The sequence below is a fragment of the Anoplolepis gracilipes genome, chromosome 1 (assembly GCF_047496725.1).
Source record: "Anoplolepis gracilipes chromosome 1, ASM4749672v1, whole genome shotgun sequence".
NCBI lineage: Eukaryota > Metazoa > Arthropoda > Insecta > Hymenoptera > Formicidae > Anoplolepis > Anoplolepis gracilipes.
In genome coordinates, this window is record NC_132970.1 from 15,942,499 (window position 1) to 15,969,040 (window position 26,542).

General features: G+C 25.6%; 2 protein-coding genes across 9 annotated transcripts in view; one reads left to right on the forward strand and one right to left on the reverse strand.

Annotated features, from left to right (window-relative positions):
• LOC140666241 (sex-regulated protein janus-A) overlaps positions 1-26,542 on the reverse strand; it is an 82,461-nt gene that overhangs the window by 40,910 nt on the left and 15,009 nt on the right. The gene's annotated exons all lie outside the window — the stretch shown is intronic.
• The window catches only part of LOC140663641 (phosrestin-2), a 62,005-nt gene that overhangs the window by 23,972 nt on the left and 11,491 nt on the right, over positions 1-26,542 (forward strand). For all 8 annotated transcript variants that reach the window (XM_072887964.1, XM_072887973.1, XM_072887983.1 and 5 more), the window contains 6 exons: positions 5,924-5,974; positions 12,051-12,186; positions 13,556-13,708; positions 23,992-24,139; positions 25,180-25,380; positions 25,773-25,936. In XM_072887964.1, the coding sequence (XP_072744065.1) occupies positions 5,924-5,974; positions 12,051-12,186; positions 13,556-13,708; positions 23,992-24,139; positions 25,180-25,380; positions 25,773-25,936 (853 nt within the window). The remainder of the gene's footprint in view (positions 1-5,923; positions 5,975-12,050; positions 12,187-13,555; positions 13,709-23,991; positions 24,140-25,179; positions 25,381-25,772; positions 25,937-26,542) is intronic.

Here is a 26,542-nt window from a genome sequence, read left to right on the forward strand (position 1 = left end):
GAAAGCGCGACAAGATTATTGACTGGCTGCTTCAACGATGCCGAAAAATTTTATCCTTTCTAATTTTTCCTACAATTTCAAATTTCTAAACGCCCGAGAACTCACATCCATACGAAACAAAGTATGAAATGTAATGTGAGTAAGAAAATAACTCCATTTATTATCCTTATTTGTCTGTTGTAAAGTATAGTTCCGTTTATATCTCTTTCATGAATCTAACATTCAATTTTATCGTACAACATAAAATATAAGCAAAAATGTAAGATGTAAAGAACAATTTGCATAATTTCAGAGCACGTTTGAAATAAGAAAGATGTGAGATGGAAATTCACGATAAGAAGAAAATTATTTTCCCAGAGCGATAACCAGCGGTCGTTTCATTATAGTGTTGCATCCGCAACGATCTTGCTAGATTACAAGCGATATTTTAACCGAAAATCTCGTTGTCACCAAGGCCACATGCGACGGTAACTTAACTGTTTCATCGCGTTACATCGTCGCTTGAATAAACCGTAATCTGCCAGGGCCAATATACGAGCATGAGCAAAATATGAAAACGGTCGGGTAAACGCGTGACGAGGGATTTGAAATATCGGTCATTTGACGAGACCCACAGGGAAATATGACAGTTTTTGGTCCTTACGGGATTTATTTTTTATTTCCGATATACATCAACCGCGATTCAAATTGCAACTTGGTTGTAAAATTATTGAACTTTTGAACTTGACATACTATTACGTGTATGTCACTAAAAGATGGTAGTTTAACGAAATTTTAATTAAAATAATTCCCATAGAAATCCGCAATAAATCAAATAACATTGACACGTTATCACAAACAATACTTAATCATCAGGTTTAAATATCATTTATTTCTTTATGATACTTGCATGTGTTAGATATGCATTTTCTATACATTAATTTATATAATATAAAAAAGATATATGTAAAATATTTGTTTTTATCATTACATAGAAACTTTATATATATATATATACAAATATGGTATACAAGGCATCCCTTCTCGGAAAAATATGGAAAACAGAATTTCCCGAGATTTATTTTGTACTTGAAAAAAAAATCAGGAAATTCTCATTGAATTTTATTGGAGCTCAGGGAATGTAAAAAAAATTCTCTCTTTGATACTATTGTTCTTATATTGTAAACAATCCGTTGATAAGCCAAATTATGAATTATGTATTTCAAATATATTATAAATATACAACTAGCTTTGTTTATATATTCAATGCCTTAACAAACTATAGAATATTCAGTTTATATTTTATATTGTAATTTTTTTAGTGATAAAAAAAAATAAAACTGTTATGCAAATAAAAAATGTTTATCTTATGACAAAACTATTTAATTTTCTTTTTCAATATATTTACAAAATCCAGCACTTAAATAGTTCTATGTTTTTATTTAAATAGTTGTATGTTTTTCCCTTGCACGAGTTAAAAGCATTCGAAAACGCATAAAAATAAAAAATTTTATTTTAAAAAATTGCATAAAAAATCTTTAAAAATTCACTTTATCTGGAATTTTGAATAAAAATACCTGGAAGATCAGAAAATATTTTTAGACAATTTTCTTTATTAGATTTTAGTAGATACCCTAGTTATATTTTATTGTAAAAAATTCTTTTTAAGAAAATTCTACTGAATTTTTATTAAAATTCTAAAAATCAGAGAAGCGCGAATCTCCACCTTGCCGTCAAATAAGGTGATATTCATATTTCGTTCTTATATTTTATATCATTTTAAATGAAGTCTTAAGATTCCATTTAGCCAGCGGATTTTTGGATGAACGTAGTTTGAAGACAACCTAAAATACTACTTAAAATAATCTTAAGTATAAGAACGGATTATGAATATCGACTTTAAGCTCGAACGTCGCCTAGTGTCTTTTTGTCTTTGTTCACCCAAAAAAATAATCTTGCAATTACAGCAAAAATGTTCTGGGTGTGAAAAATAAATTTTAATTGTGACATCTAGAAAAATCTATCTATATTAGCAAAATATTTTTTTGAGTGTTACTTATTGAAAGAACAAGACTAAAAAACGACAATTAGGAAGTAGAAACAAGTTCATAATTTTCTGATTTTTAAGACTTAAGTTTTTATATAAATCTTATTAATTTGTTCGTTAAATGTCGTGTCACACTTAAGATATGTATACATATATAAATAGCCTCTCTTGGCACAATCGCGCTGTTATATTTCGATAGCGTTGCACACGTTTTCATCGATAAAAAGTTTATTTCATCCGCTTCGCGCTTTGATTTCGTTCTTCACGGTATTATGCAGAAATCTATAGGTACGGGTGTTTGTTTTCGTGTTGCACCTGGCCGCAAGACTTATACCGCTGCGACGCATTGCCACGCGTTGCTCGTAAAACCGCGCCCAATAATAGACGTCGTAGCAACGCGAAACGACCGACGTTAATGTCACGGTGTATGTTAAAATTCAAACGAGAGAAAGACGTGCGATTGTTCTAATCGCATTGAGTTTGAAATCTGCGACTGATAGTGCTGCAACTGAGATAAACTCAATTGTTACACTTCACTCAAAAAAATATTTTGCTAATGTAAATAGATTTCTAGATGTCTCAATTAAAATTTATCGTTACTTTTTGTATCTGTTAGAATATTGTTTGTCACGTATGGAATTTATAGCAGCAATATTCTAGTAATACCTCTAGAAAATGTAAATCCCATTACCAAATGTAAATCACAAATATAATTGTCCTTGATAATAGGCCTTAAAGATAGACATCGCAGACAAATTTTCTGTCGAAATTACACTAACAGTACAGATATAAATTCTGTCTCTGTCATTTAAATCAATTAAGTGCAAAATATATGCAGTATCACAGTATTTGCTAATAATTTATCTGTTTCAGTTAATTTTTTACACCTAGAAAATTTTTGTTGAAGTTGCAAGATCATTTTTTTTTTAGTGTATTATTTAATTTTTTAATGGCGCAAAATATAATATACTACAAATGTACTAGAAATATAACATATCATTCACATGTTACACAGCAGAATATAATTAGCATTCTCACATATATGTTTGGCATAACGTGTATAATCTTGAAAAAAAATTCAAAACATACATTAAACGGTTTTAAATATTACATAAGGATTTTTTTCTTTTTTTTCGCTATAATTCCTGCGTGTGGCTTTTATTTGCGTATTATTAGCGTATTATTTGAAAAAAATATTTTTAATATATATATTTTTTTAATTTATTATAATTCCTTTGTTATAACTTCCTTATAAAGATAAAAAAATATATATATTATAAGTTAACTTCATTAAAAATCTTTTTTCATTTTAAACGCATGCGTGCGTGCACACATACATGTCTCTGTTTATAAAATAAATCTAATAGGTATATGTATTAATTGATTGACAATTAATTGAAATGCAGGTTTCATAACATAGAGAGATATATTAATTTAAAAAAAGAAGTAAGATATTGTCTTGTATCAAACAAAGTTGCATACTAATTGGCCTAATAATCATGGAATTGAATACAGGAATATTAGACATTCCTATGTATCATATATGCGAATTTTAAACCTTTCTTTCTCACTCTTATAAAGTGTGATTTCGAGTTTACGCTCCTATATTATAAAACCCTAGATATAGATAATAATAAAGTTATATTGTTGCTTTTTTAAGTGTGTTTATGTTGTACATTTAAGGATATACAAAATCTATTTACTGCATTGAAATATTCGATTTCCTCATAAATGTTTTTTATAAATATAATAAAATACTGATACCTATATATTTTCCACAATGATGGCTTATATAACATTTTATTATAATATTTTAATAATGAAATGTCTGTCACATTCTGTAGATTTCGTTTAAGATTATTTCAGCAAGTATTAATCCAAATGTCCATTAAAATCTCTGCTCTACGTTTGTTATTTTACATGAAAAAGTTAAACATTTGAAATATATGCAATTAATCCGTCATATTCATTATAAAATGTATGTAGTACACGTTTATGCGCGATGTGCCAATTTCGACGTGCATTTTAAAATGCTTTTATTTTCATAATTTGTACGTGATCTTAATATTATATGTAACTTTCATTTATTGTGTACATTATGCGCATTTCAATCAGAGCCCTTCATTGCTCTGTGCTTTCTCCACTGCTAGAATCCTGAAGCAATCTGAATATTTGTATAATAATATTAACAGAATCGCGAATTTATTAAAATTGATTATAATATTGAATATTAGCTGCTTTAAAAGATTCATGATGGTAAGTATATCAAATATAAAAAATAAAAGTGATAAATAATCTCTTTTTTAATCAAATTAATGAAATAATATAAACATGAAACTACATCTGGCTTACAACTAGTTATTAAGTAAAAGGATGTTAAGAGAAAGTAATACTACTATTTTATTCTCTCAAATCATTTCTCCGGAATATATGTATAATCAATTGTACATAATGTTTTAATTGTGATAAAAAGAACGACATTAATTATATACGTCTGATAATTAATTGTATATTATTCACTAATATAAAGTGTATGAAAAATATATTATTTTATTTAAAAATAAAATTCTTACAACATTATCATTTAATTTTGTCATATGATTATTCAACATAATAAAAAATAGTATGACCCAAATTATTATAAGCAAAGAAAGAGATGCAAAAAAACATTGCAAAAATAGTTGACAAACTATTTATCTTTTTTAAGATGCATAAATGTACTATATATATATATATATATATATGTATATTACAATCCAATATAATATCCAATATAATTTACTTAATTATATTTTGCTTATAGTATCTTGATAAAAAAATCGTCCTATTATTTAAAAAAACATTTTTGTACAAGATTTTAATTTTTCATATTATTAAATTTTGACTTTTAATTTTTTCACTCTGAATATTCTAACAATTTCTTTTTAAATTAATATCAATACAAAATTTAATTAATGTGTTATTTAAATACGCGTAACAGATATGTTTAAATTAAAATGTTTTAATTTTCCATGCTCTATCTTCGTAATTAAATATTTCAATTTTTATAATTTTAATAACAATCAGAAAGTAGCTCCGAAAATTAAAGTAAGAAGTGCATTATTAAAAATATTTTCCAATATTGTTGAATTGATTGGAAGTATTTTTCATTTATCGTGAAACACAAAAGATTATTTTATACAACCTAGAATAATTATGGCTGATAATTAAAATAGTCACAAATTACAAACCTACATAACTTACAATTACGGTATATGAGCCACATTTTAACTTATTAATTGAAGTATCGCTTGTGCGTTGCTCCGAATAATTTTGCATCAATTTTACAGCATTAATTTTTCATATAAAAATATAGCAAAAATTAACTCTTTATAATTAAAATTAAAGCGCATTAGAATATCTTAGAAACAGAAAAAAAGAATTTACAAACCAAGGAAGACTTATTCAATTTTTAAAAAAATATTTATTCTTTTCTATGTTATTAAAATATTAGATTAAATTGTTTCGTCAATGAATTTAAAGTGTTTAATAAACCACTTTCTTTTAGATAAAAAAAGAGTGGCAAATAAAAATCGAAATACAAATGTAAATATTTTGCTGCAAAAGTATAACGTAACGTATGAAACTTTTCCACTGAACAACCGAGAAATAGGGAAGAAATAAATAAGCTTGTACGATACTACTGTTAGCAAGCGAAATGTTAACAATTGAGATTTTTCATGAACGCTACGTTAATGGTGTTGCAATAGTAAATGTCATATCTTCTAAATATAAATTTTTATATAACTTTTTCAGGATATTATCAGAAAGTTGCAAAGTTTAATCTAATTCTCCTATTGTTCGCGTTAAAAATAAATGCTATCCTTTAATAAGTAATTCGTTTCTTCTATATTTCAGAAAAGACACAAGCCCGGATCACATATCGGATTCTGCATTCAGTAGTCAAAGGTAATGTCAATAAAATGTCAATCAATTAGAAACAAGAATCGAAATTAATTGTACATATACACACATTTTTGTTTTATAATTTTTTTATAGCCTATTTTTGTATTATTGAAGAGAAACTCTAAAGTAGTCTAAAAAAGTATTTTAGCATATTATATCGCACATGCGCATATGGTATAAAATTTATATACTCTTTTTTTTATTAAATTTATAAATAATTATAAAAATATTATTAAAATATATATAATTTTTTTTCTTAAAGATAATAGAAAATATAAATTGTTTAATCTCTCTAATTTACATAGTTGAAATTTAATGTTTTAATACATCATGTATTTAATAAATCATGTCTGTGTGACAAAAATAACTACTGTGAATAAAGACATAAGCATCAAAATTCGTAATGTTGAGATCTATTAAAACACTCATTATGATTATTTGCGTTGTTTTATCTATAATATCGCTACAGTAAAACATTAATGTGAGACTCTAGTAAAAAATTAATGTGACTCGAAATATATTCTATATCATCTTTATATCCTTAAAAACTGACCTTCTTAAAAAAAGACATCAAGTTTATATGTCAATTATAAAAAAACTATTACAAAGATAATGTTATTATATAAGAAACAGTTTTTTTTATTACTGTAAAAATCTATTCCTACAAAAATAATGATACTAATAAATTACATCTGAAATGAAACAAATTACCAAAGCAAATATAAAAATTTCGCTTGCCCAAGTCACATTAGAAGATGCATACATTTTACAAATATAAGTTATTTTGATATTTTTCTTAATAATATTTCGCAAACCTTTTAAATATTTTGTATATTATCTTAAATTATATATATATTATTTTATATTGTTAGATTATTATATATTATATATTTATTATTAATTATATATATATATGTAGGTAATGTATATAATGTGCATATATGAATAAAAATATATGTGGATAATATATAAATGTACATGTACTCATAAATAATTGAAATTTTAATAAAGGCTCGTAAATTATTATATACCTTTCTTCACACATGTGTTTTTTATAAAATTTTATATATAAAATGTAAATATTTAATATAATAATGCTTGTATTATATATAAATAATTTCTACATAATATGAAACATTGAACAATACAAATGTGGGACAATATGTTTTAATGCAACCTGGAGGCATGCCAAGTGTTTTTATACTTTACTTTGTAAGTTTGTTTTACTCTAGTTAGCGCAATTTACTGACGTCATTATTTTTGTAGGAGTAGATTTTTATTATATAATAATAAAAAAACTTATTCTTTTTATATAATAACATTATTTTTTGTAACAATATAATAGTTTTCAATAATTAACGCAATAAACTTGGCCTTTTTTTTAAAAAAGTGAAGATATTTTAAAGATATCATTCTTTTCTTTATTATAACAACTTTATAAGAAAATTATTTTTGATATACAATTTATAAGTTATATCATTTAATATTAAATACATGTAAAGGAATATTTAATATAAATATATTTGGTAATAATCATATAGTTGTGCAAAATTAAAATTATTTTAATAAAAGTATACAGAGAGTTCAAAATTATTAATTTAAACATTGCAGAAAGTTTGTTTATAAAAAAGTAAAGCTATACATTTTTCTTTTATACAGCATTTTTGAATAATTAAATCATATAATCACCTCACAATTTAAACTGTTTTTTAACAAATCAAATTATTTTATAAAATTTCATATTACACAAATTATGTTGTAGTATAGTAACGTATGAGAGTATACGCAAGTTATTCTGCACACGTTAAAATATATATACGTACACAATGATAATTTATTTTTGTAATAAATACTATTTGGATGTGATGTGTGTATATAAAAAATAATATGCACAAAATAATTACCTGATTAAACTATCTGCAAATGCTATCCAGAAGAAAAATGTAAACTATACTTTTAAAACAAAGAAATATATAATGTTTAATTTTTTAAGTAACGTTACATGTTTGTTTTAAATAGATATTTTTTTAATATTTTTTAAATATTTTTTTTTATTTTCATATTTTTTAATTTCAAGTATTGCTATTCACTCATTAAATAAATCGTTATAAAATTGATCACACAAATATTATTACGAATATCCCGAGAATATATAAATTCTTTCCAATTTTAATCTTTATTTAATTATCAAATCTCAGAGCTGTCAAATTTTGTCAAATCTCAAAGCCACGTGCAATTTTATATCAAATATCTCAACCGTACATCGTTTCTACACAAACACATTGAGATAATTTTGATTGATGATAACGTTTTTTAAACATTTTTCATATCAAGAACTTTGCATCATATGTTCCATTTATAAGATATACATAGAACAAATGTAAAAATATTTTCGTAATATAAAATATTTAAGCTTTCGATGAAGCTTATTAAAACTTCGATTAATTTAGTTGTTATTGAGGACCGATAATTCAAGGTACTCTCAACTAGTATAATACGCATTATATCGCGTAAAATACACACCGAGTACCTAAACTTGGCGCCAGACACTGTGTCTCTCTTAATGTCATTAGAAGCTGGGAAATTGAATAATTAAAATCGTGAGAAAACCGTGACCTGATTTTTCTGTATGCATGTGTTTATAATCAGCTTGAGGAGAAAAGAAAAAGTATTATTGAACCTCTACAATTGTGTTTGTGTGTGAAGTAATTCGTAGAAATAAAATCTAGAGAGACGATATTTATACAATGAATTTATACTAAAGCGAGAAAATCTCTTATAATAATTTCGTTTATACGCTAATGAAAATAGCACAACATAATAAAATAGTATAAATTCGAACGTAAAAGAATATATTAATATCAGAGATTATACGTATATTTCTATAACCTATATTACCAGGGATTTTCATATAAAACCGCTCACATTGAATATAACGTTTCGTCGATATGGATAAACACATTTAAAAATATTTGCTGATATGTATATAAAATATCGATATGTTGAATTTCTAATCCCAACAAAAATAGAATCGGCGTCAGGAATGCCTTAATACATAAATTTATGCACATATTGGCACATTTATATATTTTGCATCTTCCTATATGGAAAATGCATGTGTTTCGATATATGCATAAATTCCTGTGTTAAAGCATTTCTGACACCACGCCGCATATACATCAAATTACATTCAGTTCCGCCCTTTGGAATTAGATTATCATTCTAGAGTAAATTACTATCAATGACACAGAAAACTTTTTAGGAAAAAAAATATTTTTTTCTATGAAAGAAAATTAGCGGTTTTAAGTCACATAAAATTATTATTATTATTATTATTTTCAGTAGTAGTATCACAAAAAGCTTTTTATTTCAAATAAAAGTTTTAACACATTTTTCTTGCCAAGCATTATGCTCTTTAGAAAGTTTTTTTATTAAAGCATATTTTGCATGTATATTATGCTTTAAAACGTTTATATTATATTATTTGACTCTATATATGCCTCTATATGTGATAAAATGTTTAGAAAACGTCATCATCAACCAAAATTAACCCAATACATAAGATTGCGTTAACAGAGTCTGAGATTTGACAATTAAATAAAGATTAAAATTTGGAAAAATTTATACTGCCCGAATATTCTGAATAATATTTGTGTAATCAATATATATATATATATATATATATATATATATATATATATAATAAATATAATTAGCAAAGAATAATTCTATGCTTTGCATGAAAAGAGAGTCAAGAAGTTTTGAGAAAAGAGATTTAATATAATCTCAACGAAATATGATTAGGTCGTCATAAATCTTTTAATGCCTCGTACATCGTAAATATCTTTCAAATATTTTTTCCGATATTATATTGGCTAAAGTTTGATTAATGCGCGTAGTGTTTTTCAAACTCGTTTAATTTAAAAATGTGGCTCCTCTCTCTGAAAGAAATGCAATCCGTTGTATAGTGAATTCTGTTAGAGTTTAATTAAAGCCTTGGGCTGATACTTTGAGATGCATGCTGTTTAAGACACAGTTACATTAATTAACATTTGCATTAAATGACATTTTCATTAAAAAAGAAATAATACTTAAAGATATTTATAATATATGATATAATCGTATATACACACACACACACACACACACATATATATATATATATATATATATATATATATATATATATATATATATACACAACCCCCAATCGCATATTGATCATAGATGTTAATTTTTTAATTTCATCTGCCAATATCTCTATCAATAATATAATTACAGAAAGAAGTAGGTACACAATTTTAACAATATAAATTTCTTGAATTTCTTAATTTCATTTTTTAATATTTTTGTTCTACATGTCAGAAATATAATCGCGTTGAGAAAAAAAGTTATTAAAAACACTAAAATGTGATAACAATTTCAGACAACGTGATGTACAATTTATATAACTACACGAAAATTACTTATTGTTAGAATTTACTTTGGGATTAATGTTAGATTAACAGAAACTCATTAAGCTAATCATGGTTCACCGTTCTCGGATGCATATTGATGTAATCATAACAGCGATTGAGATTTAACCCTTATTAATTAATTATAATAGCGTTTGAGATAAACGGTTTAACTAATCCTTGTGAATCTTACAACTGAAATATCAAATAACCATTATTAAATTCATTACAGCTAATTTTATTACAAATATCATGTATGTTAAATAATTATGGATATTTAAATACATCAAATATATTTAAATAGATTTGAAAAGCAAATGTATACGGTTGCAGGCAAATCATTTCAAGAGAATACGAAAATCATATTTTAATTTACAAATGATTATTCAAATAAATTAGCTCGTAATCACTAATTCTAGTTAATTGTTGCGTATTAAATAATAGAGATAATAAAATACTAGAATTGTTATACCCCTTCGTGAAAAAGCTTTGGGATCAAATACAACCTTCACATATCTAGATTAGTAATAATGTATAATCGACTGTGCATTTAAACGGCAATAAACATATTCGTCCAATGTATGCAAACGTATTTTACGATATGTGCTATTATAAATGAATATAGTTGATATCGAGTAGAACAGGAAGACAAAATTCCGATAAAATTAATAAATAATAATGAGCCCGCTTGATAAATAATAAATAAACATAACGTAATGAATCTCTCATTTTAAATTCCAAATAACTGTAACAATTCGAAAAAATTAGAGATTTCAACACAAGATGAATTAATTGATAGATTGCATCTTAGACTTCAAATTTTTTTTCGATATCATTAAGATAGTTAATTTTGTCAAAAGTTTTATTAGATTATGGAATCGTGATATTATTGTGTATTACATTTGTAGTTGACTTTATACCTTAAGTTTACAAAATATACGTATAACACACGTAAATTGTCAAATACTAAACATTGTTTATATAATTATTTATATAATTTACATATATCTTCATCATGAAATATATACACAATCAAGCTCTAAATTCGATAAATAAATTTATAAGATACTTTCATACATTCTATTTCCAAGAGGCTTAAGTTTTTCTTTTCATAGAATGAAGAAGGAATTGTAAAAATTCTATTATTTTATACAAAATACCATTCGCGCAGATCTGATAACTACACACTCAAAAAAATATTTTGTTAATGTAGATAGATTTCTAGATGTCACAATTAAAATTTATTACTACTTTTTGTATCTGCTAGAATATTGCTTGTCACATATAGAATTTATAATAGCAATATTCTAACAATACTAGAAAATTTAGATCCCATTGTCAAATATTAATCACAAATATAATTGTCCTTAACAAGATAAACACTACAGAAAAATTTTCTATCCAAATTACACTAATAGTACACAGATATAAATTCCGTCTCTGTCATTTAAATTGATTAAGTACAAAACGTACGTGGTATCACAGTATTTGCTAATCATTTATCTATCTCGGTTAATTTTACGCACCCAGAATATTTTTACTATAATTGCAAGACTATTTTTTTGAGTGCATATGACCTTTAAGTTCATCTTTCTTTAATATATGGAACCTTTTCTGATCTGCAGAGTATACAAGAAATTATCACCGAACAATAAATTGACACTTTACCTAGCCAGTAGGGATCTTATTGTCAGTGAAACCAAAATCGACAAACTTCAAGGTGTTCTCTTGGTCGATCCCGACTACTTACAGGAAAAAAAGGTAAGGCAAATAAAATATAAACAATTATTATTAATATTTATCTTTAAAAAAATGCTACTTTTATTGCCGTTCCTATAACGTATAATCGACAGCCATTTATAGTGCCACGTAATTTCCAAAATTCCGATATAACATTGTTTTGTTAAAAGCTTTCTGATGCCTTCTATCAATAACAAATGTGAACTGTCGAGAGATGACATTATTAATTTATCACTCGCGGTTGAAATTGATCCGCAATAAATTATATGATATATTTCGGCAACAAAGTTGTTTTCAAAAGTGTAAAACGTTTTTAAAAGAGTTAATATTTTGAAAAATACTATTCAAATATACACTCAATCTCTTCAGTGATCGTACCAAAAATGTCTTCGAGTTTGTAAATAATCCTGCTAAATTCTTATTCAATAGATATAATGTCAAATATACTTGATGCTGTCAAATATAAAACTTTAACATGTTAATTCAATCGCATACAATTCGCATACAATTAAAAATCGCCCTGCAAACTATATATACTAATTGTAAATCGTAAAGAATGCAGGAAAATAAATATTCAAATATTGTATTTGTCTCCAAAATTTCGACAAGTTTACTTATTCTCTTTCTTATTTTAAGTTATTTTGTATACAAGATATAATATATATTTGAAAATTCATGCACACAATTCTAGATATATTCAATTCTTTTATATAACAACGCATGATATAATTTAGTTACCTCGTGGTAATTAAAATTTTCAAGCTATTTTTCAGAATAAAAATATTTTTTTTAGGGTATGATACGGAAAAGATAGGCTGTAATTTTTCTAATAATCGCTACATAATGCGCTTTTTTAGTCGTTAATCGATATTTACAATATTATCTTTGATAATGACTAAAAAAGCGCACTATGTAGCGATTATTAGAAAATATACAGCCTATGGCCATAATACCCTACTTTACCCTATAAGAATTTATGTATACTCGATTGTGTCATATACAGGGTGAGTTTTTTATCTTGAGACATTTAAATATCTGAAGAAATACGTATCGTACGAAAAAATGTTTGAGACAAAAGTTATATGGTTTCGAGGGGGTTTTTCGCGGTTTTTCGTTTACGATACGTATTTCTTCAGATATTTATAAATGTCTCAAGATAAAAAACTCACCCTGTATATATAGCTGATATATATGTGTGTATATATATATATATATATATATATATATATATATATATAGCTGATATATATGTGTATATATATATATATATATATATATATATATATATATACACATATATATCAGCTATACATCACGTCTATAGATCACATTACAAATACACATTAAAACAAATACGTATTAAATATAAGTTAAACTGTAATTTTTGCAGGTGTTTGGTCAAGTTACATTGACTTTCCGTTATGGAAGAGAAGATGAAGAAGTAATGGGCCTAAAATTTTGCAACGAAGCAGTCATGTGTTTAGCCCAATTATATCCACCATACGCAGGATCTGATCAGCAGCAAAGTACAACGCCTTTACAAGTTAGTAACAACAAAATGTTATAATTAAAAAGGAATATTGATATTAGATATTAGATGTAGATATTAATCAGATTAATATATTCGCGATACTAAAAAATTCATATTTTTATTAAATATTATTTCTATATAAATACAATAATATAATAATTATTTCTATATAAATTTTATTAAATTCATCACTTTATGATGACGCATTCTATAAAATCTTACATTTTAAATTTGACAGAGTAAATATACAACAAACTTGGATACCATTCTATAAAGTTAGCACTCTATTTCTCAAAACTCTGCTTCCAAATATTTGAAAAAATTAGATATAACTGATGTGATTTATGGATTGATGTAAATTTACAGTTGTGGCTAATATTAATTTAAGAATGTGGTGTTATTCTGAATTTTTATATTTTTTAATATGTTAGAATATTTACACATTTATTTTAAGTAAATATTATAAATTATTATAAATTTAAATCTATACTTTTATAAAACTAATCAAGTTTTTACATTGCATCACAATAGAATTTTTTAAATCGTATCGATACGATTTGAGAACCTATGTTTAAAATATTCGTTGTCACGCATTTAGTTTATCATATACAATAAATTTGAATTAATACAGTAGGTTACACCTACATTTATTATTAATATTTATTATGAATATATACATACATACATATAACATTTTTTATATAGCATTTTATTTATATGTATATAAAAATATAATATATTATATAACATTTAATTATGGTAGCATGTTTGAATTTTATATATACTTATGTAGCATAAAATTAATAAAAACCGCCATAAGACAATTATATATAATAAATTGCAAACGTGATTTTAACAATAAAACCTTTGTAGTCTTTGATAATCCATCACAATGCTTTCCTAACTTATCAAGAGCTTTAGAAACTCTCTTTGAGGAAGAGCCTTTTTGAGAAAGAGCCTGAATCTTATTAATTATATCAAAATTGTGAAAATGGAATATTACATTTATTCGTAAATGTATCTGAATTACATTTCCAAACGAAACTACATATAAGTAATTTATCCCAATTAAATCTCATCGTCCTATAGACATTTAAAATTAATATGACATAAAAGAAATGAACATCTTAATTCTACTTCTTTTAGTAATAACTCATCGCAATGATATGAGCAACAAAATAGATCCTTTGATTACTTTTTGTCAATATAGAGACACGTGTCGACTTGTGGATAACTTTTAGAAGTTCTTGACAAGGGTAGATATCGAAGGAGACCAAAAATCTTTGTGAAAATGAAGACGTAATCAATGTCAAAAGCCTGTGAAAAATTCTTGTTACGAACAAAGCAAAAAAAAAAAATAGTGATAAATTCACTAATAACGATTAAGCAGTGAGAATATCTTTTCCCATATTTTTTAGTATAAAAAACATTCATGGAAGACTCTCTCTAGAGAAAATAAGATTTTATCTCTTTAGATTTAGTTTTTGAAAAAAAAATAAAATTATTATGTGAAAGCAACAAAATTAGTATAAATAAAGATATATATATATATATATGCAGAATAAATATAAATAAAATAAATAATTATAATTTAAAAATATTCCAGGCAATAATATATATTATTTTTCCGAAATATTATTTAACAAGCATTGTGTTTTGTGAGTCACATCTAAAAATATATAAAATATAATAAAAATATTAATATTGTATTAATATTATTCGTCTTCTCTAAAAAATATTATACTCAATTATGTTGAATAGGTTAGAATGTTGAATCAATATGCATTTTTATGTAAATATTGTAATTGAAACTTTCAAATTATATTCTTAATGAATCTACAGTGTACTTGACCGTGTATTTTTCAATAGTATTCAGAATTCGAGAGTTCCTCTTATAATCCATATCAACAGTTTTTCTCGTGTATACAATTACACAATGCATATTATTTTGATGTACGTTATCATTTTTAACGAAAGAATAATGAACAATGAATAGAAAGAATAATGAACAATGAAAGAATAATGAAAAAATAATGAAAGAATAACGACAGAATGAGAATAACAAAAAATTAATTTTGTCATAGGATCTTAAATTATTTTCAATTTTTTGAATGTATTTAATTATTTGGAATAGATGTATAATTGTATTAAAATGATAATGACGTTAATATTTTGTGTAATATTATGTGTATGTGCGTGCACACATACAAAATATTAACTTTATTAATATTTTAATATAGTTATAAATTAGATTATAAATTATAAATTATAATATAAATTAATAAATATGAGCAAGGAAATTGATAGAAAATAATTTGAGGATATTTTATGGGTCAGACCTTTTGTGCAGACTTCGCACATGTCTGTATAAATATATAAAAATATTTATTAATTAACTTTTATTATTGCACTATATTATATGATGTATGATCTTTCTATTTTGCATTTTGCATTTACTTGAAAAGAGATAAGATTAATGATATAAAAAACAAAAAAGAAAGAGATATTGACCATAATACGTTAATTGTAAAAGTGTAACTTTTGTGAAGCTTTTTTTTTAATTTATTATAAATTACGTTAATTGTGTTTTTGGAAATAATGGACTATAATTGCGATTTATGTATTTGATCTGGAAATTGGTTGTAAAGGAGAATGTTATACTGTACACGTGGAAATTGTGACGCGCTTTAACGTTCAATATAAACCGAAATGTTTTCCTTTACTTTATAATGGACAACAAGTTGTTTGCATCAATACTATTTTATTCATTTTCACATACATATTCAATGTCGCATAATCCCTTTCGATAATCATAATCAATCTTTAAAATTTTATTGCTCTCCTGATGTAGCGGTTTGCATTAGGTATTGGATCATATATTTTCGACACACATTTATCTGAAACACATTTTTATTCATCGCATTGAGATGCATCTCGAAAGATGAAACTATTTTTCGCGTGAGTCGCGTTTATTCCTGAATCGATCTTCGAAAGTCATCTTGCACAATTTATACGCGTTAAATAATAGGTATAAAGCGCATGTAACAGTTTTTTTTAAAATCATGTTCACTATTAAATGCTTGCGTAGGAAGAACACAATAAATAATTGCTGCCGAAAGACCTGTGAGACCTTCTATCGTTCAGGTCAGGGTCAAGGCCGTATTTCCGCGAGAGTGGTTTTACTGCGTACACGAGATTGCCGAGGATTTCAGATTTTCCTTCATCACGGTTAACGTATTTTCTACTCTCTTAAGAGCTCTGTTTGATAGTCCCCTTAGTATGCTTTCGGCATTATCGATCGATAGTATGCAATTTTGTCCTAAACTTACTTTCAGCTTTGAATAAATCGTGAATTTTTTTTTTAAATGCAAAATAATACCAAATATAATAACAGTGCTGTTTTACTATTTAGAAATATGCAATAAAATAAATTATAATAAAAAAATATATTATATTAATTTATTATTATAGTACTATTACATTACTATTCACACACATAAAAATAAATTATAGTTTATTCTGTTTAATTAAATGACAAAATAGTGTATCACATTTATTATAATAATTGCACAAGCTTATAGAAATTGAATTGCATTCAATTTCATTTTATGTGAGAACGAAAATAAAATATTGATATTATACAATAAAATTTATAGCTAGAGAGAGAGAGAGAGAGAGAGAGAGAGAGAGAGAGAGAGAGAGAGAAAGAGAGAATTGGACTTGTTACACAATACTAATAAGAAAATTATTTTTGAATCTGCTTTATTTATTCAAATAAAGTATCTTTCTTCACACAAATATAATTAATATTATATACTTGAGACATACGCACACATACAATTGATAATATATGTCGTATTTTTTATTTGTATGTTTTAAATGAAAATTTCTATATTGAAACTTTGCATCATATTATTTGCGTTATAGAAAAACAAAAGCAGTTATATTATTCAGACTCGAGCTCGAAGAAGCCTAATAAGAATTCGATCGGCCTTAAGATTTTATGATTCAAGATTCAACTGGGTGATTCGCATATACGCGATTTGTTTCGTTGTTTAAATGCGTAACTTGAAATAAAACACACCATGTCTTTTAATTCGTATTAGATTGCAGACCATATAATGAATAGTTATTTCATACATTTATTTTAATAATAACCTTGTTGATTACTATTTTAAAAAAAACTTGAGTTTTCGCTGGAGTATCTCTAGACATTTATTTACTTCTTTATTAATTAATTGAAAATTAAAATACAAGAGTCAAATACGAAAAATATCTGAAAAACAGACGTAATCTGCAATATTTATGTTTGCAAATTTTATAATTTCATTAAATGCAGAGCTCTTCTTTTGATTGTGCCCACAAACTTTTCGTTATTAAATATTTGGAATACATTCTGTATATTAATTTTGTACTTTTAGTTTATTAATTACATGCTGCATTCATTATATGTAATAAAGAAACATGAGTGCTAGTTATCTTCCTGCGTGTAAGATCAGATCAATCTTTTAAAGAAGAACTTCATCGGCATACTAATATATTTATGTTCGAATATTATTTTATTTCTATTAAAGTTATGATTGCTAAAATTTATTTAAATAAATCGTTTTTGCTTTGATACATGTATGACATTACATGATAAAGAAATCTTTTTTTATTATAGTTTATATTTAAGACACATGCACACAACACCCGCACATACGCGCGCCCACACACATACACACACACGCACACACATCTTTCTATTTGAGATAGAGATAGATTTGAAATATTAAAATATAATTTTGACTTTTTTAAAGAAAATTATAAGTTTAAAAAGCATTTGAGTTATTAAAATAATTTTTTTTTGCACGTGCATGTGTTTAAAAAATCATTTAGTATTCATATAGTAAATAATATACACAATACTAATTGTAAGTAAAAAAGTCTTAGTAAACATAGATCAAAAACTCAATCGCATCATAGATATAAACAACTTGTATATTACCATCACGACTATTGGCTTCTACAAGTTTCAGCGTTTACAAACCACGTTCTCGGTGTTTACAAACCGCGTTCTGAATGTTCGCATTCAAATTCTATACATATTTTAGAATGATTTCACCAGTAAAATAGTTCAGTTATCATTATATAACGCATACCAACCATTATATAACTGTATTATAAACATTATATAACGAAACAATTTCTGATAAATACTAAAACACAGAATGAACGTTTGTAAACACTGAGCGATTTGTAAACACTGAAATACATAAAGGCCAATAAGTCAGTCATGATAGTAATATACAAAATTGTTTATATATCTCTCTGAACCGATTGAATTTTCGACCTATGTTTACTATGACTTTTTTACTCACAATCAGTATTGTGCGTACTATGTATGTGAATACTGAATGTTTTATATATATATATATATATATATATATATATATATATATATATATAAAGACCCTAAAAAATTTATTTTAATAACTCAAATGTTTTTTAGACTTATAATTTTCTTTAAAAAAAGTCAAAATTATACTTTGATATTTCAAATCTATCTCAATCTCAAATAGAAAGATATGCATTGTACATATTTTGTTCGCAATAGCATAGCTTTTGCACTTTACTTTAAAATAATAGCACTGAAAAATCGAAAGAATTCCATGCAATCAGGTGGAACGATGTAATTTGACATTTACAACCTTGTCAGCAGAAATCGAGCCTGGTCTTATGTATCATCTGTTTCATTTCATTTCATTTTTACGCGTGTTTGCGCATGTGTTGTGTCAATTCTGTCTTGAATCCTTGAGCTCGTAGGAGAAGACAGCGTGGACTGGTTTTGCTATCTTCACAGATGGCTCGGAATTATACCTGTGCGCAGGTGTTCTGTAGACGCAACATAGTATACTAAAGGAAAGAGGGAGAGAGAGAGAGAGAAAGAGGGAGGGGGGAGAGAGAGAGAGAGAGAGAGAGAGAGAGAGAGAGAGAGAGAGAGAGAGAGAGAGATAATAGGGATTCTGGGCGAGAATGTGTTTACGTGGGCGACATATATTTTCACAAATTATGAAATTCAAACAGTGTGAAAGCAGGATATAGCAATAAAACAAAGTAATGTTATTACTCTGTGTTAAGAAATATATTTCTAATTTAGAATAAATATTTCTCCAGCAAAACAGTTAAGAACCAACCATTATTTATCGTAAATATATTGTGGGTCAACATTAAATATCTACTATAAATTTTATAAATAGAAGAATAACTTTGGATGATTTGTAATTCGTGAGAGAATTCGGAAGAGACTTTTATATAGGTTAAATAAATATAACTATAAATGAAAAAAATTCTTGCATTAAACAAATTTGTTTTATAATTATATATGTGTGTGGAATTCAATTATTTTTTTTATCGATGTAATATTTTCAAAAAGATCGGTTATTATTCTTAAATCTTGTTAAACGACGCATGTGATAATGTAAATAAATGTAATAAAAGTGTATTAAAGACAATTTTTTAATTATAATAATATCGTTTGTTTAATATAATCAACAATTATAGCAACAACAACAAAAATTGTTTGTAAAAATATACTTTATAAACGTAAAAGTAATATTTGGAAAAGTTGTGATATCACAAGAGAATATGCTTAATATATTGCATAAAGAATTTATTCGAAAATAGCCTATCAAAATTTTTTAAGAGTAAATAAAAATTTAATAATTTATTGACATATTTAATAATGACGTTAAATAACAATTTAATGGTTTACTTAAGTTAATTGAATTTATCATTAAACGAGATAAGAGACACTGGTGGCTAGCCAGTATTATACGTACAACAGCCAGGCCGCCCGTTATCTATACGTGAATCGCTCAATTCAGAGAGTACCTTAGATAATAATCTCCTTAAATCTAATAGGATCTTAGATTCAATAGAATCTCACTACGGCTTGATTGATCGAATTCTTAATTGATCGATGGCTTGATAATTGATTACATGTATCAAGAAAAAAATGCTATTATTCTAGATACATATATCATAAACAGTTATATGACGCAAAGATTCAATGTAAAAATTTTCTTTAAAAAAAATGCCGCTTGTCCTTTTCTATTACCTACATCGGTCCTTTTCTGTCGTACGAATCAAATTCTGTACGCTCGAAGTTTTCCATACAAGATTGCGCTCGCAGACAAAAAGTGTGTCAATCAGAATGTGAGTGCATATCAATAAACTCTAAGAGAATGATTTTCGACTCTAGAATCAATTTAATAAAGTCAAAACTTCAAAAAATCAACATTATAACATGAAAATACATAATATACAAGAGACTAAATCAGCATGGAAATATTATTGTATAAAATAAGAGCTTTTAGATAATGTGTTCAACATTAACCACATCGACTTGATACATTTACCCAAAACAGTCAAATATAATAACAATATATTATTTATAGATTAATGACATATGACACGATAACATCAATTGATCAGTTTATCAATAAGATATTTATTGTTGCATAGAATTTATCACTGAATACGCGCATTACGTTCATTTACGTAACAGTGAGTTAAATAACAATGTTTATTTATAAATCAAAAATAACTTACTTACATATAATTCAAAATATATTTTTATATTTTTTAACACATTTTTAATTTCACATATATAATGTATATATATATATATATATATATATATATATATATATGTATACACATAGTTTCGTAACTCACGCACCAATATGTGGAGAATGAATTGAAGAAGTCAAAATAAGTCGAAATTCAAGAATAACGAAATTATTATTTTGAGCCTTCTTAAAAAGTTACAATCAAATAAAAAAGGATAAAAATAAACATTTTTCGGCATATTATTCTGTTTTATTTTTAAAAAGGCAAAAACGCGGTGTAAACCTGTAAAAAAAGTTTCGTTTTTACCTTTTTTAATATAAAACAGCATATTTCGGATTTTAAATGACAAAAAAATAGCTCTTGTGACTTTTTAAAATGTCGCAAAATAGTTGCATCTTTAATGGTTTCTCAAGAAAGAATTTCATGTTTCAATAAATAGAAATCCTTTTTTAATAATGTAATGTAAAATAAATAATATCAACAAATTAATAAGATTCTTATGTATTTAATTTTTATAAGATAATTATTTGTATAAAAAAAATAATATCTAGTCATGATTTTATTGTTCTCGACACATATTGTCAAAGTCATGATTCAAAATAAAATAAGTTTAAAAAAACTATAACTATTAACTATTAGTTATTAAAAAGTTTTTAATATATTCAAAGCGAGATTTGAACAAGCAATAAACATTTCAATATTAACCATAGTTTACGTAAATATTATTACGTATGCATACGCATACTTAGACAAACACTCGCACGAAGCGAAATCCACTTCATTCACATTGCTTTCAGTGCAAAATATCTATATCTATAATTATATTTCACATAGGTTTGAAACTTGTCGCATAAAAAGAATTTCATTGCATATCGCCCGATGCTTTCAGTTCAAAACAAAATCTATAATAATTAAGCGACAAAAAGCGTAATTAAGAACTCACAAGGAGAGATCATGTATTCTGCTTCACCGATTTTGATGTAAATTTTTTTATGAATAGTTCTCAATGAAGTTTCCTTGCAAAGCCATTCGATGCACTTCTCTGAATTTGCAAAGAAAAAAAATAAAGAATAAAAATTTACATCAAAATCGGTGAAATAGAGTACGTGGTCAATTTATGGATATAATAAAATGTAAAATTATTTTTAATAAATAATGTTTTTTTTAATGTTTATATATAATTGTTAATTATTAATTAAATTATAAAATTATTTTTTTGTCTTTCTTTATGAGAGCATTTAAATTGCGCGTACATTTTGCGTTAAATTTTTATTTCTTATTTTTTTTCTTCATGAATTTTTTTCTCTGTAAATTCGGAGAAGTGCATCAAATGGTTTTGCAAAAAAATTTCATTGGACGACAACTACTCACAAAAAAATTTTTATAAAAATCGGTGAAGCAGAGTACATGACCTCTCCTTGTCAGACACAATTATTAGTGCGCAAATTTAGTTTTTTATAATACAAAAAAACACCAAATATTCTGTACTAACGTACATTTTTTGGTCTACCTTCAGCAAAAATTGTACTGAGATTAAAAGAATGTCATACATTAATTAATTGCCCTGAATAAAAAGTTACAAAATGTTGGCAACCTTTGCATCTCGTAGAAATCTGACAAGCACATTTTTTCTTCTTTAAATTAAACATGAAAATTGAAATAAGATAGTCGAAGAAAAACTCATTAAATGCATACGCACACGCCCACAAAAATATCTCGCTAGTTCTAATTAGTTTTTGATAAGTAAATATTTGTGGAAGATGATTTTATATCTGTGTGAATGCATAAACGTATCATTCTAGTCTAAATATTATCTCTATTCAAGATATTATGAAAATCAAGCATTATTAATCGCAAGTAACTAATTAATAACGTTTGAGTTTGATAATATTTTAAATAGAAATAATATTTAGAACAGAACCATATGTTTATGCGTTCATAGATATAAAATCATCTTCCACAAATATTTACTCATCTAAAACCAATTAGGACGACAATACATTTACGAAAATTGTGCATGTAATATATTACACAAATATAATAAAAACATTGATAAATATCAATGACAAAACACCATTTATTAATTTTTTTATGTTATTTTGAAACACATACACTTTACTAAAAATATTCTTACTTTTTTAAAATATTCATGTTTTCATGTTATACTGTATTAAAAATATTTTTACTTTTTTAAAATTTTTAAATGCTTTAAATAAAGAAGGACAAGTTTTTTCATTGTGAGTTATCTTTCAATAAGTTCATAAATATAAGTTTAAGTTCTTTTTTATATCTTAAACCTGATGTAATTTTAAATCTTGACACAATACGGTAATTTGCATAATCTCAAACTTTTGATTAGTCACCGAATAATCTGTCCAACTAATTTCTTACAAACTAGATAGAAACAAAATATTAAAAAGAGATTAAAATAAAATCTTCTATCATCTTTGATAATGTTTCGACATCACTTACAAGAATATGCCAAAAAAAAAGAGGAGAGTATTATACAAAAGATCAGGGTAATTTTGACATAATTTTGAAAAAATGACGATATCAAATAATTCACTCTTGAAATCAAAAAACTTTTGTTCTCAAAATATTTTATTTTTATCTAATTTTTTATTTGATATGGGCATTTAAAATGAGACGTTTGTGCATTAAGCCAAGATTTTTCTTTATAGGAAGCACTTGTCAAAAGATTAGGATCTAATGCTCACGCATTTACAATGGAAATCACACCACTAGCCCCACCATCCGTACAATTGGTACCAGCTAAAGAATATAATGGTGCACCTATAGGTACTAGTTACGATGTCAAAGCTTATGTCGGTAAGTAAAAAGAAAGTTATTTTTCTTAAATTTTACTTTTGTTCTATTGTTTCGATGAATTTACTTTGATCACGGAAGAAAAATACAATTTAGCATAATAATATGTAAATATTAAAATTTTTTTTCTTCACTCTTTTTTATTAGATTTCTAATTTTTACAATTACCTGTATTTTTGTCAGTTTACTTTTTTTTCATTATTAACACAATCTATAAAAATTCAATAAGTGTAAAATAATTTATGTATTAATATTGTTTTCATGTTTACATTTTTTTTAGTTAAACGAAAGAAGATAACAAGGTTTATTCAATGGCACAAACAAGTATTTTCTGCAAAAACTATATTTATTAAAAGTTGACTTTTATTTAAAAACTTAATTTATTAAAAAATTGATTTATTAAAAATAAATAAGATATAAATGAAAGAGATGTATTTTCAATCTCAAAGTAAATATGCAAATATATGTAAGTAGAATTTGACGTTTGCATTAGATAATACAAAATTGATAGCTGAAATTTATTTGATCAATAATCTACTTAAGTCTTTAATAATAATTTTCTATTCATCTTGTAATTGTAAAAGTTGAAGCAAAAACATTCGATCATATTTTAATCATTTTTCCATAAGAAAAAGCTTTAAAAAATCATAAAAATCATAAATATTAGAAAGCTTGATTCTTATCATTATCATTTTTAAGAATTCTTCACATTTATTATTACATATCTGTTGAATTTCTTTCTTTTTAGCAATATGCAGAGATTAATTTTTGCTAACTTTGGTTTTACTAATTAATCACATAATCTTCAATTTCTTTTTCATATAAAGGATCATTATCAGTTTTCATAAAAAAGAAAATGGCTCAAATCTAAAAATAAGAAGATAAAATTTTAATTTATAGCATAAATTCCAGTGCTTTCTTTTTCTAGAAAGATTTGCTCAATTATTTCTAAAGCTGAATTTGTGGCTTGACTCGCATTTAGCGCCAGCTTTCACCTTTATTACATCCCACGTATTATTAATATTTCATGTGGTGGATTTTAGCGGAGCGAGCAGATGAGAGATTGCATCGTAAAACCACGGTCAGAATGGGCATTCGGGTGATCCAGCAAACCGCGAAGCCGCCTTTACCCTCGACAACTATATACAGCGTGCCTCCGTCTCAAGTGCCATCGATCAGCTCGAGAATTCAAGAATGCAAAACAAGAGTGGAGTTAGCAGAAAACGAAATCATCGAGGATGATGGTTGGTTGCGATCGCGGTGTTTAATAAAAGTAGATATTACATAGATTTCAAAGTTAAATTTTTTTTCTTTTTATTTCCAATATTTATATATTATTTATATATATATATATATATATATATATATATATTTTCTCTTATATATTTATTTTAAAATTTGTCACAAGTCTTTAGTGTAATATAATATTGTAATAGTAGCACCATAATTATATCCGAAACTTCATAAAATAGAATTTGACACTTGACACTTCAAATAATACGTAGTCTCTAGTTTGATGCGAACCTATTGAAAAACACACCAATAAATTTCTATTGATAAACGTATCTAGTCTGTCTCACAAATGCGAAATACAAATCAGAATGTATGAACTGCAATTTTGCTTCTATTTTTGCAGAAAATATAGGACCACATGCAGCGGTGGAAAAACCATTTTTATTAAGTGACGGTCGCATCAGATTGGAAGCAAGACTAGATCGTGCGATTTACGCTCATGGAGACTCAATCACTGTCCACATCAATGTCAGCAACAATAGTAGCAAATCCGTAAGAAGAATAAAGGTATAAAATTGCATTTTATGTAGGCACATTCATTTCTATTTCAATCAAACAAAGATATTCTAAGTGACAAGAATTAAGCATAGAAGTGATTTATGAAATGTATTCTCTAAATTGTTTTGATTTTTTAGTTAAAATAAAAATAAATTTCTAATATATTTATTTAACTTTGAGATCTTACTTTTACAAAAAATTTATATTATCATCATTTCATAGAATTGCGTACTACAGCAGTAATTTTAATACGCACACATATTACAGCATTGCTCATATAAATATATTTCACTAATACAAAGGGTTCCATGAATAATAAATATGATGAATAATAAATGAAAAAAAGTAAAGAAAGGCGTGACGTATATTTATTAAAAAATTATATTTTGAAAAAAGATAAAAAGAGTGCCAAGTTTTCATACAAATCAAACGACGCATTGTATAAAGAAACGTTACATCGTTTATTGTTCAATGCATATTTAAATATAAAGTATGAATTGTCACCCACATAACTTTTCTCATAATAACTTCATGCACGGGTTACGTCCAGACTAAGAGAGAGGGTTAAAGGAACAGACATTTTAAAAGCGCGTCCACCTCAAGTAGAGCGATTTG